We start from the raw sequence: 17,815 nt of genomic DNA on the forward strand, positions 1-17,815 counted from the left end.
ACCAGTGAGGGATGATGGCAGTTGTAGTCCCAAAAACATCTGGAGGGCCGAGTTTGCCTACGCCTGCAGTAGAGTGTAAGACTCTTAATCTCAGGTCCATGGATTTGAGTTTGCCCGAGTTTGCCTATGCCTGCTATATCGACTGAGCTATCCAGCTCAGTCGGGTGACATAAATTTTCATCCCAGGCAGCAAAACAGATGGAGCAGACCCTGGCAATTCTGAATGCCATTGCCAGGTGCAGGATTGCACCAGGAAATAACTCCCATCCCTTCTGAAGATACACTTGGCTGTACTTTTCCCAACCAGTTCCATCTCTGTCATGTACTGAGTTCAGAATGCAGCAGTCTGATTGGTCCTAGAACAATAGGATTTAGAATGCAGCAGTCTGATTGGTCCTAGAACAATAGGATTCAGAATGCAGCAGTCTGATTGGTCCTAGAACAATAGGATTTAGAATGCAGCAGTCTGATTGGTCCTAGAACAATAGGATTTAGAATGCAGCAGTCTGATTGGTCCTAGAACAATAGGATTCAGAATGCAGCAGTCTGATTGGTCCTAGAACAATAGGGCGCTCATATCTTGATCAAATACTGGGATGAAACTGCAGCACAAAATGGCAGGGAAAAGCTGTAGACACACACAAACATTGGGTGGCTCCCCGAGAGATCATTCCCACCAACTCCACACCCAGCCACTGGGGCCTGCCCTGTGCCCACGGGTGCTGCTCCACCTGCACCTGGCCTGACTCACGTCGTCAAAAAGTGGCATCACGCTGGTGGCCACCTCGACAGTGAGGGAGTTCACCTCCCTGCTCTGACACTTCAGGAGGTCTGGCAGGAGCTTGAGAGCCTTCACGTTGATGTCTCTGTCAGCGTCGCGCAGCCTGGCTATGATATCTGGAAAGGCAGTCTTCAGTTTTTTCATCTGCGCGACACAAAAGGCTGAGTCACAGATCTCCAGAGAAGCAACAAAGTTAGTTTCCGTGTCTTTCTTCCGGGGAATCTTTAGCTTTGAACAGAACACAAGATGCCACAGAGAACCAAAACCTCATGGCTGCTTCCCCGCCCTCCTTGTCAAAAAGATTAAAATGGTGGCGTAGAAGACATGGGCCAGAAAGTATTTCGGATTCCAAGCCATTAAAAGATCAGCATCTGCACATGCAGATGTTCCTTATGAATTCCACATCTGTTCACCAAACTGTTGGAGAGTTTGCAGGAATAAAGGGATTTTCCTTCCCCATATCTGGTGGGAATGCCCACAGGTTGCTTTTATTCTGGAAGAAAATTCATCAGGCGATACTAGATATTATCAAAACACATATTCAGATTTCTCCTCTGTTTTCCCTACTAAATACGTGGACATGTACCATGAAGACATTTTGCCGGAAGAAACATCCGACACAGATGTTGCTGGGATCCCTATGGCACAACAATGGAAATTGTAAAAAAAAACAACCCCAAAGACTAATATCATTATGGTATAAAAATATTTGGAATTTAGTTACTGCAGAAAAAAGTAACACATAAGCTATGGGTCTCTAATGGACAGGAATATTCTGGTCATTTCTACTCAGTGTGGAGGGATTTTATTTCATATAGCTTAGTTTCAGACTCACAGGTATCTATCCCCATGCCCTCTAGAGAAATGTGGCTGTCATGACCTTAGATTGTGTGTTATTCAGTTCGTTTAGGTTTTGCATGCCCTGCCTTTAGTTAGATATCTGATTGAATTTTTGCTATTGTTTATTTATTTTGTGGTTCTATAATAAATTGAAAACTGGTGATGATAATGATAATAATAATAATAATAATATTGAGAATACAGAACAGTGGTAGTCAACCTCTGTCCAGCAGGTGTAATTAGGCAATATCTAGAGCAGGGTTTCCCAAACGGGGGCCTCCAGCTGTTTTGGGACTACAATTCCCATCATCCCTGACTACTGGTCCTGCTAGCTAGGGATGATGGGAGTTGTAGTCCCAAAACAGCTGGAGGCCCCCGTTTGGGAAACCCTGATCTAGAGGATGGTACGCTCCCCACCCACTGGGAAGACCTATTGGTCTGCTGGTAGATCACTGTGTGTCTCTCACCTTCTCTTGATGATCCAAAAAGCAAATCATGCCGTCGAGAGCTAGGGATCTGAGCTCCCACCGGCTGGCCTTCACCTGCCGGCACAGCTGCTCAATGATGCTATCTTCCATAGCTGGCGCTAAGGCTCCCTTATGAAGGAACTAGAAGGGAAGAAGAATGTGCAGAACTGGCAGCAGCAGGCCTTGAACATGAAAACACGAGAAGAGCTTGCTGGATCAGGCCAAAGAGGAGCAGGAGGAGGAGGCCAGGAGGTAGCAAGATGACATTGCAAGGGATTGTTGCCTTAGGAGAGCGAGAAAAATTATCAGGGATGGCTCACACCCCGGCCATCACCTCTTTAATCTTCTACCCTCGGGCAGGAGATATAGAAGTATAATCAGCCGTACCAACAGGCTAAAAAATAGCTTCTATCCGTGGCCTGTTAGACTGTTGAACAGAAAATGACACTGTGAAATTGACTTGCGAGGTGGTGTGTTGTTCGATAAGAGATTGAGTGTTGCGGGGGGGGGGGGAGCTTGTTTAATTTCATTGTACACAGGTTGTACAATGACAATAAAGGTATTATTATTTTTATCAAGCTGCGTGCTCCTTGGGTGTGTCATCTTGAGGCGACTGCCTCAGCATGCCTTATGTGGGGGGGGGGGAGCAGCTCTGCTTGCCAGACCTCCCTGTTTGGCCCACAGGGGCCAAATATGTGTCGTCAGGGCTTGCAAAGCTCTCTGCACTGGTCTCTGCAAACTCCTTCAAGCAGCTGAGACGCAGGGCCCACCACAAAGCAGACGTGACCACAGCTAAGTTTTGTGGCTCGGGAGGTGCAGTGCGCTGGGCTCTGGAAGCCTTTGCAGTCCGCTGAAAACAACTGTGCACAGCTTGATTTGCCAAAAATGTGGGTTAGGGGAATGGCTTTGGCTATGATGCTCTTGGGGGAAGCAGATGGGAGTCTAAGAGGGGCTGGGGCGGATCAGCTGTGCAATTAATCAGACCCACCTACCTCCAGAAAACAAGGCTCACCTCAGTTAAGAAAGGCATCACAGTGATGTGCTTCGGATACCCCTCGCTTTCCAGAATCTCCAACAAGTAAGGCAACATCCTTTCGCTTCCCTCGCCCCGGACTATCTCTCTTGTCATTGAAAAACAGAAAAACTGGGTGTCCAAAACATTGCAAAATGGAGTGTTCTTCCCCCCTGATCCAGCCAGCCATGTCTTCTTTCCCGATATTCTGTTCCATTTTCGGGGAACATGCGGAGCATACCTCCCTCTTGCTTCTCAGCCCTCGTGCTTTGACTACAGAGCTGTCATAACACACCACCTGAGCTAGCTATGGGGATACACAAGGAAGGCCCTGCAACAAAATGCTGCAGAGTGGATTCCATTCTCGCTGAATGGGTGACGGGGAGGACTGGACGTGCTAGTGGCCCAATCCCAGTCATGATTAATTATTTGATTTCTCCATCAAAGTTTATGGGCAGCTCCTATTTTGGAGACACCTGAAAACGGCTTCTTGGTATGAACTGAGAAATGGACTACTGCAATGGGCTCTACGTGGGGCTACCTTTGAAGGTGACCCAGAAACCACAACTAATTCGGCAGCCAGACTGGTGACTGGGAGCGGCCGCCGAGACCACATAACACCGGTACTGAAAGACCTACACTGGCTCCCAGTACATTTCCAAGCACAATTCAAAGTGTTGGTGCTGACCTTTCAAGCCCTAAACGGCCTCAGTCCAGTATATCTGAAGGAGCGTCTCCACCCCCATCATTCAGCCCAGACACTGAGGTCCAGCGCCGAGGGCCTTCTGGCGGTTCCCTCACTGCGAGAAGCCAAGTTACAGGGAACCAGGCAGAGGGCCTTCTTGGTAATGGCGCCCTCCCTGTGGAACACCCTCCCACCAGATGTCAAAGAGAACAACAACTACCAGACTTTTAGAAGACATCTGAAGGCAGCCCTGTTTCAGGAAGCTTTTAATGTTTGATGTATTATAGTATTTTAATATTCTTTTGGAAGCCGCCCAGAGTGGCTGGAGAAGCCCAGCCTGATGGGCGGGGTATAAATAATAAATTATTATTATTATTATTATTATTATTATTATTATTATTATTATTAATTACCTATCTGGACAATGAAATGGTTTTAGACCTCAGAGTCTCTATCTCCCTCCTCCCTTTCAAGGTGCTTGGTTCCATTCACTCTCCCCTGCCCTCTTAGTCCACATTCAATGCCATCCAGACCCTTATGGGGCTGATATGAAGTTCCACGCCTTAGGGATCTCCCCCAAAGAAACTCTTCAGATCTCGCTGCTCCTTTTAACAGCAATGTGCTTACCTGGCAAAGAGAGCGAGGCCTTTCAGGTGGGTCCTGCGATGCAACAGGAGTTCTGAACCTCTGTTCTTGTTCATGATGAGGATGAGGTCCTCATCTCCTTCGCGCCTGATGAGGCCTTTGAAAGTTTTCAAAGCAGACCTGCACACAGAGACAAATCCGTATTAGAATGGATTTCTTGTGCTGGGTTTACAGCAGTTCCTCAAAGGGGTGGCATGCATTACCTCAGTGATTTGGGTAGGCCATTGTGCCTCATAGTTTATGCTGGTAAAAGATAGCTGGCTCTCACAGAGTCCCGGGCACCACAGGGGTTGGGGTGCGGAGACCAACTTGTGCTGAAGTTGTTCCCTTGATCACAGCAATCCTGGCTACCGTCACTCGCATGTGATCCCCACGCCGCTAAGCATTTCGAAGAAAACACCCATGCATTTACAGGCTTTTTTCTGCATGCAGCCTTGAGGACCAGAAACTTGCGAAAGCACAGCCTGGCGTGACAAGACAGAAGCTGCCATTCTTTAAGTGGAGGCTGTCGCTGTGTATCATGTCACAAATTAAAAAGACAATTTCCCCAAAAACAACCTTGGGCTGGACGAGGAGCGAAGTCCGGCTCAGCAGGGAGCTGTGTGCGTACGTCCGGCCGCCCTGGCTAGAGGGCTACCGCAGTATCAGTCGACCCTGCCTGTGACAAACAGGGAAAATCGGATGAACCGAAAGAAGCGCACCTGAAGGGAGCAGGAGGGGTGGGGATCTCCTGGCGGATGCAGGCCGTCGTGTAGACATCTGTCTCCTCTGGTGTAAAGTACACGGCGAAGGAGATTTGGCAGAGGACTGCTATGGACAGCGTGGTGAACATCTCTCTCAGCACCTCGTGGCAGGCTGGGGACGGGCGCCTCAAGATCTCGTAAAACGCTGAGTTGGCCTGGGAGGTCGGTCAAGGCGCCTGATCGTACCTGAGCAAGGAGAGGAATTTCCCGCCCACTTCCCTTCCTGGCCACGTCCTTAGGTGCCTCAAATGGCCACCCGGATGCCAAAGAGGCATCTCTGGGGTCTGTTTCACTTTGCCCCCCCCTCTTGCCTCCCTTACCAGGGTCGTGTGGTGGCTTCGGGAGAGGTATCCGGAAGTGCTGCCACTGTGTGACCCAGCAGAGGTGGGTGCTGTGCTTACAGTGGCACTGCCCTGTGGAAGTCCGCCGCCCGAGGCGGGTCGCTTCCCTCGGACTCGTGGGCAGACAGGCCCCGGGGATGGGCCTTGGAGATGTCACGCACAGGGCCGCTTTGCTCTTTGGGTGCTTTCTTGGGGGCCAGAGTCCTGCCAGCACTTACAGCCAAGGGTTGCAAGGAGGCCTTAACCCTGGGGCCATCCCAGTAGATCGGCTGCTCCTGCAGGATGGACTGCAACACGGCAAGGACCTTCTGCGCAGTGTCGGAGAAGAAGGTTAAGCTGTTCCACATGGCGAAGGCGGTGCTGCGAGGGGGGGGAGAAGCAGGGGCTTCGGTTGGCGCACAAAATGCGTTCAGATTACGGCAAAACGAGAGAAAGGCGATTTAGACCAGTATGTGTGTGGTGCCCCTCTCTTCAAGAGCACTGGCTAGGCAGTGATGTGGGACTTAGGACTGGAGGGGTCATTCTGTGAGAGTGGAGAAAGATGGAGTGTAACTTGTGAATAAATGCGCTTTTAATTTTAAAAAAAGGAAAAGAGCATTGGCTGTTCTTCTGCAGTTCTCCATGACCTATTGTTGTGAGCAGGGATGTTCAGTTCTGACAAATAGGAGAGAGCGGAAAAGAGAAAGGCATCTCTGCGTTGATGAGATGAGAGTTTGCTTGTCCCAAATGAGACCTGGGACTCAGCTATACAGCTGCAAATATAACGTTTTAAGTGTGCATCATACAAACATAGAAATATATATATATAATAAAATAAATTGTCCAGTAGCACCTGAGACCAACTATCGGTATGAGTTTTCATCTGCATGCACACTTCTTCAGATACGATGCATGCACATGAAAGCTCATACCAAGAACAAACTTAGTTGGTCTCTAAGGTGCCACTGGACATTTTTTATCAATTTTTAAAATATATTTCTACTGCGTCAGACCAACATGGCTACCTACCTGAATCATACTGTCAGGGGTTCAGGATCAGAGGCGAGGGCAAGGGAGGAAACAGAGAGCGAGGGGGAGGAGTCCGAAGGAAAGATGAGCGATGACGACGACCCGAGATCTCCGAGTCTTTCCAGTGAATCGGAAGATTCACAGAAAGGAGCGCCAGTGACCAGAGCAAGGGGGGAGTTTAGGGGGACACCCCAGGAAGAAGGGACAAAAGGGGGTTCAGAGAGCAGCAGTGGGAAATCGGGGCCAACGTCCCCAACAGAGCGCAGTGGGGAGGAAGGGCGCCAGGCATCAGGATCCGGCGGCTCGCCGCAGGGGGGAGGGCATGAGTCAGGAGTGGCCACACCTCCATCGGAGAGCGAAGAAACGGTCAAGCGGAAAGTGGAAGGTTGGGCGCGCGCGCCAAGTTCAAATGCACAGGAAGGCGGCACAGTAAGCACAGACCGCCAAACTGTTCATAGATCACGTGTTCAAGGTTCACGGTCTGCCGCGGTCTATACTGTCCGACCGGGGGCGACAGTTCATCTCGAACTTCTGGCAGAAGCTGATGGGCTTCCTGAACGTCAAGATCAACCTGGCGTCGGCGAGACACCCGCAGACCAACGGGCAAGCGGAGCGAGTCAATGCCATCATGCAGCAGTACCTCAGATGTTATGCAAATCAACAGCCTGCAACGTGGGTGGATTACCTGCCACTCGCCGAGTTCGCCTACAACAACACGAAGCACGTGTCCACAGGGGTGACGCCGTTCTTCGCCAACAATGGAAGGCACCCCAGAACCTTCCCGGGACTGGAAAGAATGGGGGAGGGGGAGCCGCAGGCAGCGGACGCGTTCGCGTCGGAGTTGCAGGAGGTCCACGATCAGCTCCGGCGGCAGCTGGAGCTAGCTAAGCACGCATACAAGGTGCAAGCGGACAAACACAGGAGGGTTGGCGAAGAGATCCAAGTGGGCGACTGGGTCTGGTTGGCAGCCCACGCAGTGCCGGCCAGATCGTTAGCAAAGAAGAAGCTAGGGCATAAACAACTGGGGCCCTACCAAGTCGAGGCACAGGTCAACCCGGTGGCCTTCCGGCTGACACTTCCGGAGGGATCCAGGATGCATCCGGTGTTCCACAGATCGGTGCTCACTCCCTACAAGGCACCTCACAGATTTCAAGAGCCAGGAACGGCACCGAGTCCGCGCCGGGAGGGGACCGAGCAGGGGGGAGTGCCACAGGAGGAGCCCATCAACGAGGTCACTGAGATCTTGGACTCTAGATGGGGGGAAGAGGGAGTAGAATACCTTCTCGCCAGAGAGGGCACCCCAGCCAGTGCCAACAGCTGGGTGCCGGACTACGCCTTGGAGGAACCTCTACTCAAAGACGAGTTTCATGCCCTCTTCCCGCACAGGCCCATGCCAGCCGAGTTTTTCGACGACTGGCTTTTCACACCCACGCTTTCAGCCAGCACGTTCCGGGGGTTCGACTCGGGCGAGGAACCGACACTGGACACACGTTCCCAGGAGGGGTCACCCTCGGGATCTGCCTCAGAACCCTCGTATTGGTGGGATGATCGACCAGAGGAGCAGTGGCGCAGGAAGTGGCTGGAGGGTCCTGGACGAGCAACGTCCCCAGAAGGAAGCGAGGGTGAGACGGACATGGACGTGTTCGGGGAGGACCTTGGGTTCGAGCACGGCGGCACAGAGATGGAAGAGGAGGTGACCGTCGGCGACGAGCGCAGGGAGGAAGAACCGGAAGTCTTCAGTTGGATGCCAGCCACGGGAAGCGAACTGTATCCGGCATTCGTCCCCATGACAATGGAGCACCCAGCACCCACACCTGAAGGAGGGGAGGGGGAAGGGGGGGCTTCGAGGGGGGGATGGATGTCAGGGGTTCAGGAGCAGAGGCGAGGGCAAGGGAGGAAACAGAGAGCGAGGGGGAGGAGTCCGAAGGAAAGATGAGCGATGACGACGACCCGAGATCTCCGAGTCTTTCCAGTGAATCGGCAGATTCACAGAAAGGAGCGCCAGTGACCAGAGCAAGGGGGGAGTTTAGGGGGACACCCCAGGAAGAAGGGACAAAAGGGGGTTCAGAGAGCAGCAGTGGGAAATCGGGGCCAACGTCCCCAACAGAGCGCAGTGGGGAGGAAGGGCGCCAGGCATCGGGATCCGGCGGCTCGCCGCAGGGGGGAGGGCATGAGTCAGGAGTGGCCACACCTCCATCGGAGAGCGAAGAAACGGTCAAGCGGAAAGTGGAAGGTTGGGCGCGCGCGCCAAGTTCAAATGCACAGGAAGGCGGCACAGTAAGCAGCCCGGAAAGGGAGCCAGGTCCTAAAGCCCGCCGCAAGGAGACAGAAGGGTCCGGGGGGTCAGCGTCAGAAGAGTCCCGGAAGGAAGGGACCACGGGGGGCAGAGGGACCCAGAGAAGAAAGGAAAGGCGGAAAGGGTGGAGTAAGGCTAGGGTATTAAGTTGGTGTACAGGAGGCGGGGACTCAGACGGAGCTTCGCCGGTCTAGCTTATAAGACGTAGAGCTGCACGCTCCGGCTTGGAAATGGAAACTGTAAATCAATAAAGACTTTTATAAAGTGAGCGCTGGCTAGCGTGATCCTCTGTGAGCTAGGATCTGGAAGCAGCTCTGACAGTAAGCTCCGTCTCATATTTGGCACCTAAAGCCTCGCAGAGAGGGGTGAAGACTGGTGCCTACTCGCGAGCTCACGAACGGCAGACAAGATGACTGCCGAACAGCAGATAGCGGATCTGCGAGAAGCAGTGACACAACTGAATGCTGAGGTACTCGCATCCAGGAAGAGAGAGGGGGAAGCAGCCGCCGCCTACAAGGATCTCCAGGTCAGGTTGGAAATGCTTACGAAGCAAGGGGAACTGACACCCAAACCGGAGGGAATTGGGTTGGGGAGAAGAGCAGGCGGTCTAGTATCTCACTTCGATGGGAATTTACAACAGTACCCCAACTTCCGAGCAGATGTACAGTGTGCGCTGCAACTGCTGGACAAGGACTTTAGAGATGAGCAAGAGAAGGTGGGGTTTATCCTGTCCCATTTGCATGGAGATGCTAAAGCATGGCTGCACAATTTGTGGAGAGATAAGGATCCGGCGCTCCGAAATGCGGATGCCTTCATTAAAGCGATGGATGCGTGTTTTTTATCAAGCATAGACGTGGATCTTGCCCGGAAAGAGGTACACGGACTAAAGCAGGGGAGGGCCAGCGTAAGGCAGTATCATGCCCGCTTTTTTGCACTGGTCAGTGCCCTGGAATGGGACAGAGATTCGGCTCCAGTCAGAGACCTCTTTTGGGAAGGCTTGAGCGGCGCGGTTAAAGATGAAATTGCGAGGGGGGAGAGACCCCGGAGCACGCAGGAGGTCGTTCAGAGGGCGCTGACGGTTGGGGTGCGTCTGGAAGAACGTCCATGGAGCAGGGACGAAGGGCGCGAACCAGCGAGAGGGTTTTCCTTCGTTCCCAGGGAAGCAGCGCGTGCGCAATCTACGCCTCCGCCAGGAGGGGGAGCGGAACCTATGGAGGTTGGAGGTGCCAGGGCTCAGTCAGCTACCAGAGCCCTAGCGCCGGGAGCAGTCAAGGCGAAGCCTCCTAGAGGGAACCGGAAGTGCTACATCTGCGACAGTCCTCAGCACATGGCGAAAGAGTGTCCCCAGAGGATCCACAAACACACTGCAGCCTCTGCAACGGTAACTGCAGCTACTCAGCACAGAGAACCACAGCAGGGAAACGACGGAGTCTGGCTGGAGAAAGAGGCACTGGGGCCCAGCCAGACGTGTCAGTGAAGCAGTCCCCAGAGATTTTGCAGCCCACAGACCCCCTCCCGCCCAAACCAGTGGTGCAGCTCACCGCATCGCTCCAGCTACCCAATGGACTCACGATGGACGTGCCAATCACCGTTGACTCTGGCAGCAACGCGGACTTTATAGGGCAAGACTTCGTCGATCAGCACGCTATACAGTTGCTGCCTGCCACGCTGCCCCTGCAGGTCGTCACGGTGGATGGCAGGGAGCTGCTCGGGGGGCAGGTGGTGAAGCAAACGCCACTAATGGTGATGCGACTTGGAAATCACAGGGAAATCATCAGTTTTAATGTCACCCAACTGTCGGACACGCCTATTGTATTGGGCATGAGTTGGCTGGACAGGCACAGCCCGACGCTGGCTTGGTACCAGCGGCAGCTGATCTTCGGCTCTTCCTATTGTGCTGAACACTGCATCCTGCCCCAGCAGGAGGGGGAGGAAGAGGAGTCTCAGCTGCAGCTGGGGACGCTGCAAGCAGTCCCCCACAAATACGCAGGATTTTTGGAGGTTTTCTGCGAGAAGGAGGCGGACAAGCTACCCCCCCACAGACCATATGACTGCAAGATTGACCTCCTGCCAGGGGCGGCGCTGCCAAAAGGGAAGCTGTATTCTATGTCTGAGGACAAACTACAGGAACTCAAAGGGTTCATAGATCATAATTTGGAGCGCGGTTTCATCCGGGAGTCCAGGGCAGTGGGGGGCAGTCCTGTATTCTTTGTCAAGAAGAAGGACACGCCCCAAAAAAGGCTCGTAGTGGACTATCGGACCTTGAACAGCATGATCAAGCCATCGGATTTCCCCATGCCCAGGATCGACGACCTCCTCGCGACGGTGCGCAAAGGACGCGTGTTCACCAAGTTGGACCTGCGAGGGGCGTACAACCTCATTCGCGTGCGGGAAGGCGATGAGTGGAAGACAGCCATGTTCACGCCCCTGGGCACCTACGAATACAGAGTTATGCCGTTTGGACTGCAAAATGGCTCCCACTGTTTTCAAGCTTTCATGCATCACGTGTTAGCGGGGCTCCTCTACAAGAAGTGTGTCTGCTTCCTGGATGACATCCTGATATTTTCTGAATCGCAGCAGGCCCACGACAGAGACGTCAAGGAAGTGCTGAGCAGACTGCAGCAGCATAGGCTGTACGCCAAGCTGGAAAAGTGCCAGTTCGACGTGTCGGAGGTGGATTTCCTGGGCTACAAGTTGTCAGACAAGGGGCTCGCCATGGACAGCGCCAAGGTTCGCGCCGTGTTGGATTGGAAAAGCCCGCGCAACCGGAAGGAGGTCCAGCGGTTTATCGGCTTTGCGAACTTCTATCGCAAGTTTATCAAGGGGTTTGCAATGCAGACGGCGGCCATCACAGACACGCTCAGCTCCAAGAAAAAGAAGTTCATCTGGACGGAGCAGGCGGAGCAGTCCTTTCAGGCACTCAAGCGTCTCTTTGCGTCGGAAGAGCAGCTACTACATGTCAACCCCAGCAGACCGATGAGGGTGGAGACGGACGCTTCAGACAGAGCCGTGGGAGCAGTCCTGTTGCAGCAAGACCCGCAGGGGGTTTGGAGGCCAGGAGCGTTCTACTCCAGGAAGCTCAGCAAGTCGGAACAGAACTACACCATCTGGGACAGGGAGTTGCTTGCCATTCATGCGGCATTCAAGGCGTGGAGGCACTTCCTGATCGGCGCCAAGCACACAGTGCAGGTCTGCACGGACCACAAGAATCTAGAGCACTGGCGCACAGCGCAGTTCCTGAATCAGAGGCAGATACGTTGGGCAGAGTTCTTTGCGGACTTCGACTTCCGAATAGAGTATGTCCCAGGAGACACCAACGTCATGGCGGATGCCCTATCCCGTAAACCGCAATACCTGGAGGAGGTGACGCCAGCGACGGCCATGCACATCTTTGCACCGACAGCGTGGGCGTGCGCTTCGGCAACAGTTGACCTGGATGCGGTACGGCGAGCGTTGCAGGACGACTCCTTTGCGCAAGCAAAATTGGCAGAGGTGCACAGGGGCACGGCGACGACCGACGAGTTCCAGGAGCGCGATGGTTTGCTCATCCGTAAAGGGGCCATCTACGTGCCGGGAGACGAACTTCGCGCCAAGGTACTGCAGCAGTTGCACGACGCGCCCACTGCCGGGCACTTTGGCACGGAGAAGACGATGGAATTAGTCGCTAGAGACTTCTGGTGGCCCAGAATGAGAGGGGAAGTCGCAGACTACGTGGCGAGGTGCGACACCTGCCAGAGGGCCAAGCCAGTGCACAGACCGCCGGCGGGACTGCTGGAACCGCTGCAAACCCCGTTCGAACCATGGGAGAGAGTCGCCCTGGACTTTGTCACGGATCTACCCAGCTCGAGGGGCAAGACAGCAGTGCTAGTGGTGGTGGACTTGTTCACCAAGATGGCGCATTTCATTCCGTGTGCGAAGGTGGCCACGGCGGAACAGACCGCCAAACTGTTCATAGATCACGTGTTCAAGGTTCACGGTCTGCCGCGGTCTATACTGTCCGACCGGGGGCGACAGTTCATCTCGAACTTCTGGCAGAAGCTGATGGGCTTCCTGAACGTCAAGATAAACCTGGCGTCGGCGAGACACCCGCAGACCAACGGGCAAGCGGAGCGAGTCAATGCCATCATGCAGCAGTACCTCAGATGTTATGCAAATCAACAGCCTGCAACGTGGGTGGATTACCTGCCACTCGCCGAGTTCGCCTACAACAACACGAAGCACGTGTCCACAGGGGTGACGCCATTCTTCGCCAACAATGGAAGGCACCCCAGAACCTTCCCGGGACTGGAAAGAATGGGGGAGGGGGAGCCGCAGGCAGCGGACGCGTTCGCGTCGGAGTTGCAGGAGGTCCACGATCAGCTCCGGCGGCAGCTGGAGCTAGCTAAGCACGCATACAAGGTGCAAGCGGACAAACACAGGAGGGTTGGCGAAGAGATCCAAGTGGGCGACTGGGTCTGGTTGGCAGCCCACGCAGTGCCGGCCAGATCGTTAGCAAAGAAGAAGCTAGGGCATAAACAACTGGGGCCCTACCAAGTCGAGGCACAGGTCAACCCGGTGGCCTTCCGGCTGACACTTCCGGAGGGATCCAGGATGCATCCGGTGTTCCACAGATCGGTGCTCACTCCCTACAAGGCACCTCACAGATTTCAAGAGCCAGGAATGGCACCGAGTCCGCACCGGGAGGGGACCGAGCAGGGGGGAGTGCCACAGGAGGAGCCCATCAACGAGGTCACTGAGATCTTGGACTCTAGATGGGGGGAAGAGGGAGTAGAATACCTTCTCGCCAGAGAGGGCACCCCAGCCAGTGCCAACAGCTGGGTGCCGGACTACGCCTTGGAGGAACCTCTACTCAAAGACGAGTTTCATGCCCTCTTCCCGCACAGGCCCATGCCAGCCGAGTTTTTCGACGACTGGCTTTTCACACCCACGCTTTCAGCCAGCACGTTCCGGGGGTTCGACTCGGGCGAGGAACCGACACTGGACACACGTTCCCAGGAGGGGTCACCCTCGGGATCTGCCTCAGAACCCTCGTATTGGTGGGATGATCGACCAGAGGAGCAGTGGCGCAGGAAGTGGCTGGAGGGTCCTGGACGAGCAACGTCCCCAGAAGGAAGCGAGGGTGAGACGGACATGGACGTGTTCGGGGAGGACCTTGGGTTCGAGCACGGCGGCACAGAGATGGAAGAGGAGGTGACCGTCGGCGACGAGCGCAGGGAGGAAGAACCGGAAGTCTTCAGTTGGATGCCAGCCACGGGAAGCGAACTGTATCCGGCATTCGTCCCCATGACAATGGAGCACCCAGCACCCACACCTGAAGGAGGGGAGGGGGAAGGGGGGGCTTCGAGGGGGGGATGGATGTCAGGGGTTCAGGAGCAGAGGCGAGGGCAAGGGAGGAAACAGAGAGCGAGGGGGAGGAGTCCGAAGGAAAGATGAGCGATGACGACGACCCGAGATCTCCGAGTCTTTCCAGTGAATCGGCAGATTCACAGAAAGGAGCGCCAGTGACCAGAGCAAGGGGGGAGTTTAGGGGGACACCCCAGGAAGAAGGGACAAAAGGGGGTTCAGAGAGCAGCAGTGGGAAATCGGGGCCAACGTCCCCAACAGAGCGCAGTGGGGAGGAAGGGCGCCAGGCATCGGGATCCGGCGGCTCGCCGCAGGGGGGAGGGCATGAGTCAGGAGTGGCCACACCTCCATCGGAGAGCGAAGAAACGGTCAAGCGGAAAGTGGAAGGTTGGGCGCGCGCGCCAAGTTCAAATGCACAGGAAGGCGGCACAGTAAGCAGCCCGGAAAGGGAGCCAGGTCCTAAAGCCCGCCGCAAGGAGACAGAAGGGTCCGGGGGGTCAGCGTCAGAAGAGTCCCGGAAGGAAGGGACCACGGGGGGCAGAGGGACCCAGAGAAGAAAGGAAAGGCGGAAAGGGTGGAGTAAGGCAAGGGTATTAAGTTGGTGTACAGGAGGCGGGGACTCAGACGGAGCTTCGCCGGTCTAGCTTATAAGACGTAGAGCTGCACGCTCCGGCTTGGAAATGGAAACTGTAAATCAATAAAGACTTTTATAAAGTGAGCGCTGGCTAGCGTGATCCTCTGTGAGCTAGGATCTGGAAGCAGCTCTGACACATACAAACATGACACTAGATGGCAGTCATGAGCTTATGGCAAATTCAATACATTTTTCAAAACGCTTTTTAAAAAAAGCATTTTCACAGTGTTTTTTAATGTGTGTCTACATTCCACCCTGATATAAATGAGATTACCTGGCAAAAGTAAGCTCACACCTCTCACTGAGTTTGTACACATACTTAAGTTTCATGCTCGTTTATAATTACATTTTGGAAATGATTCACCTTCTTACATAGCTGTATTGTTTGATACTTTCTGGACGTCCCATGATCATATTACAAAGTAGTTGTGTTCTGTGTTATAAATCAAGCACTGCTAGGAGTTACCGAATTTTTTGCTCTATAAGACTCACTTTTTCCCTCCTAAAAATTAAAGGGAAGTGTGTGTGCGTCTTATGGAGCGAATGCAGGCTGCACAGCTATCCCAGAAGCCAGAACAGTAAGAGGGATCACTATGAAGCGATCCCTCTTGCTGTTCTGGCTTCTGAGATTCAGAATACTTTTTTTATTGTTTTCCTTCTCCAAAAACTAGGTGCATCTTATGGTCTGGTGCGTCTTATAGAGCGAAAAATACAGTATTCCTTTCCCAATATATTTTTATCGACAAAAAGTCGGTGTGCCACAGGCAAATTTTTATTCTGAAAGTGTGGCCCAGAGAAAAAAGTTCGAGAACCACTGATTTAGCCAGTACGAAAAGGATTTTAAATCCTTTTTCTTTTTATCCCCCTGTCCCCATCTCGCTCACCTGTCACACTGGACAGAGCAGGCCAGGAGGGTCTTCACCACATCCTGAGGGCGGCTCTTCCCCAGAAGCAAGAGGAACCGGAAGACCTCCAGGCGGGCCTGCGGGTCTCCGATGTGCTCCAGACTCAAATACATGGACCTGGTGGTTTTGGGCACCTGCAGGGGGAAAGAGGAGCGAAGAGGTGACTGGGGAGAGAGGAGAAGGGGGAACGGGAGTCTCCAAGGCAGCGTACCTTCATGAAAATGGGCTGGGAATCCCTCAGCATGGCTTTCAGCATCAGGATGGCAGCCTTCGTGTGGTAAAGGTTGTCGTCCCTCATGCCCTTGACGGCTGCGAGGAGGAAGTCCATCTGCTCGTCGCCTTGGAGGCATTTCTTGAATTTCTGAAAAGGGAAGGGGTGCGTTGAAAGCCTGGTGGCGGTTACACCAGAGAGCTGGGATCCACCATGGCTGGGATCATATCTTGGGATGAGCTGACTCGCTATGGGACCCTCCTTAAGATCAGTCGGTAGAGCATGAGACTCTTAATCCCAGGGTTGTGGGTTCGAGCCTCACTTTGGGTCAAAGCTTCTTGCATTGCAGGGGGTTGGAGTAGATCGGGGTTTCCCAAATGTGGGTCTCCAGCTCTTGCTGGACTACAGCTTCTGTTATGTACTGAGTTGAATAGGATCCAAATTGCAGCAGTCTGATTGGTCCTAGAACAATAGGATCCAAATTGCAGCAGTCTGATTGGTCCTAGAACAATAGGATCCAAATTGCAGCAGTCTGATTGGTCCTAGAACAATAGGATTCAGAATGCAGCAGTCTGATTGGTCCAAGAACAATGCAGCAGTATGATTGGTTGGCAGGAACCACCCAATCATGCTGCAGATAGAAGTGAATCCACAACCTGATTGGCTTACAGTAGAATTCCAGAATTAGCCAATCATGTGCAGCCCACTGTGTAAATAATGTATATAAAGCAGATACTTTGAGGGGACTTTCATTCATTCCTCCTCACCACTATAAGCTGAATAAAGAGCATGAAATCACTTTGCGACTACTCTGAGTATATTTCAGCTTCCATCTTCCTTATCTTGCAGGACCAGTGCTCAAGGATCATGGGAGTTGTAGTCCAAAAAGAGCTGGAGACCCACATTTGGGAAACCCTGGACAAGGTGATCCTTGTGGTCCCTTCCAATTCTATGATTCTGGTGCTGCAGGAAAGGTCGCAGTGCTCTCCTTATGTATAGGAAAGACCACAGTCCAGTGTTAGGGCTCATCCACACTTCTAACCAGTGCTAAAAATGGAGGCCAACCAATTGACATTTGCTCCAATTCAGCTGTAAAAATTGATTTTACTTGGGGGAAAGTTGTGGGGCAAGTTGATGTGTGGATGAGGCCTCTGAGTGGGGACTGGGACTAGGAATTAAAAATCTGCAGCATTAAATGGTCCTATTCAGGATTCTTACCTGACAGCCAGACAGCCAGGCCATTTCTTGGATACTCCATTGCATCCCCTCTCCCTCTATTTTTTTTATATCCCTGCTGCCCCCACCATCACTCAGTTTTCTGAGTGCTGAGCATTTTTCATATTCACTCTTTCTTTTTTTTAAACTCTCTCATTGAAACGATCTCAGATACAGCAGCGGAGCAGAGAAGGACCTTTGAAGAGCCACTGGGCTCAGTTATACGATTACTAGCTCAAAACTCAGGTGTGCCCTTGGCTGCGCGGCAAACACCCAGACACAGCCCGCCCTGCCTCTCTGCATGCGCCTGTGCGCAACTGGGCGTGCTTCCTTTTTATAAACAAAACATAATTTTATTAATCTAGATGAACTGGATGGGTTTCCAAACTCCTGTGTTGGTTACATTCATTTCAGCTGCACCTGTAAAACAGGTCCATGCCCAAAATTGCCAGGTGTGAAGAAGACACACGTTGGAGCTGGTGAAAAAGGTTTACCATAGTGGTGGTGCTGATGTCAGAGAACCAGTCCAGCCATAAGATCTTTTCCTCTTTCCAGTCCTGCATAAGCTCCATATATTCTGTGTCGTTCTCATGATTCGTCAGGCCTCAGGAAATGTACAAAGAAACTCAGAGATTAGATAGATAGAAAGATAGATAGATAGATAGATAGATAGATAGATAGATATAGAT

General features: G+C 52.9%; 1 protein-coding gene across 2 annotated transcripts in view; it reads right to left on the reverse strand.

Annotated features, from left to right (window-relative positions):
- Nucleotides 1-597: 597 nt before the first annotated feature.
- LOC308579595 (maestro heat-like repeat-containing protein family member 7) overlaps nt 598-17,815 on the reverse strand; it is a 31,462-nt gene continuing 14,244 nt past the window's right edge. For both annotated transcript variants that reach the window (XM_081214183.1, XM_081214184.1), the window contains 9 exons: nt 17,621-17,730; nt 15,912-16,061; nt 15,680-15,834; nt 5,733-5,874; nt 5,132-5,328; nt 4,413-4,550; nt 3,101-3,209; nt 2,089-2,229; nt 598-925 (listed from right to left, as the gene is read on the reverse strand). In XM_081214183.1, coding sequence (XP_081070309.1) covers nt 668-925; nt 2,089-2,229; nt 3,101-3,209; nt 4,413-4,550; nt 5,132-5,328; nt 5,733-5,874; nt 15,680-15,834; nt 15,912-16,061; nt 17,621-17,730 — 1,400 coding nt within the window. In that variant the 3' untranslated portion in view covers nt 598-667. The remainder of the gene's footprint in view (nt 926-2,088; nt 2,230-3,100; nt 3,210-4,412; nt 4,551-5,131; nt 5,329-5,732; nt 5,875-15,679; nt 15,835-15,911; nt 16,062-17,620; nt 17,731-17,815) is intronic.

The sequence above is a fragment of the Podarcis bocagei genome (assembly GCF_964188305.1).
Source record: "Podarcis bocagei genome assembly, contig: HAP1_SCAFFOLD_231, whole genome shotgun sequence".
In the NCBI taxonomy this organism is placed as follows: domain Eukaryota; kingdom Metazoa; phylum Chordata; class Lepidosauria; order Squamata; family Lacertidae; genus Podarcis; species Podarcis bocagei.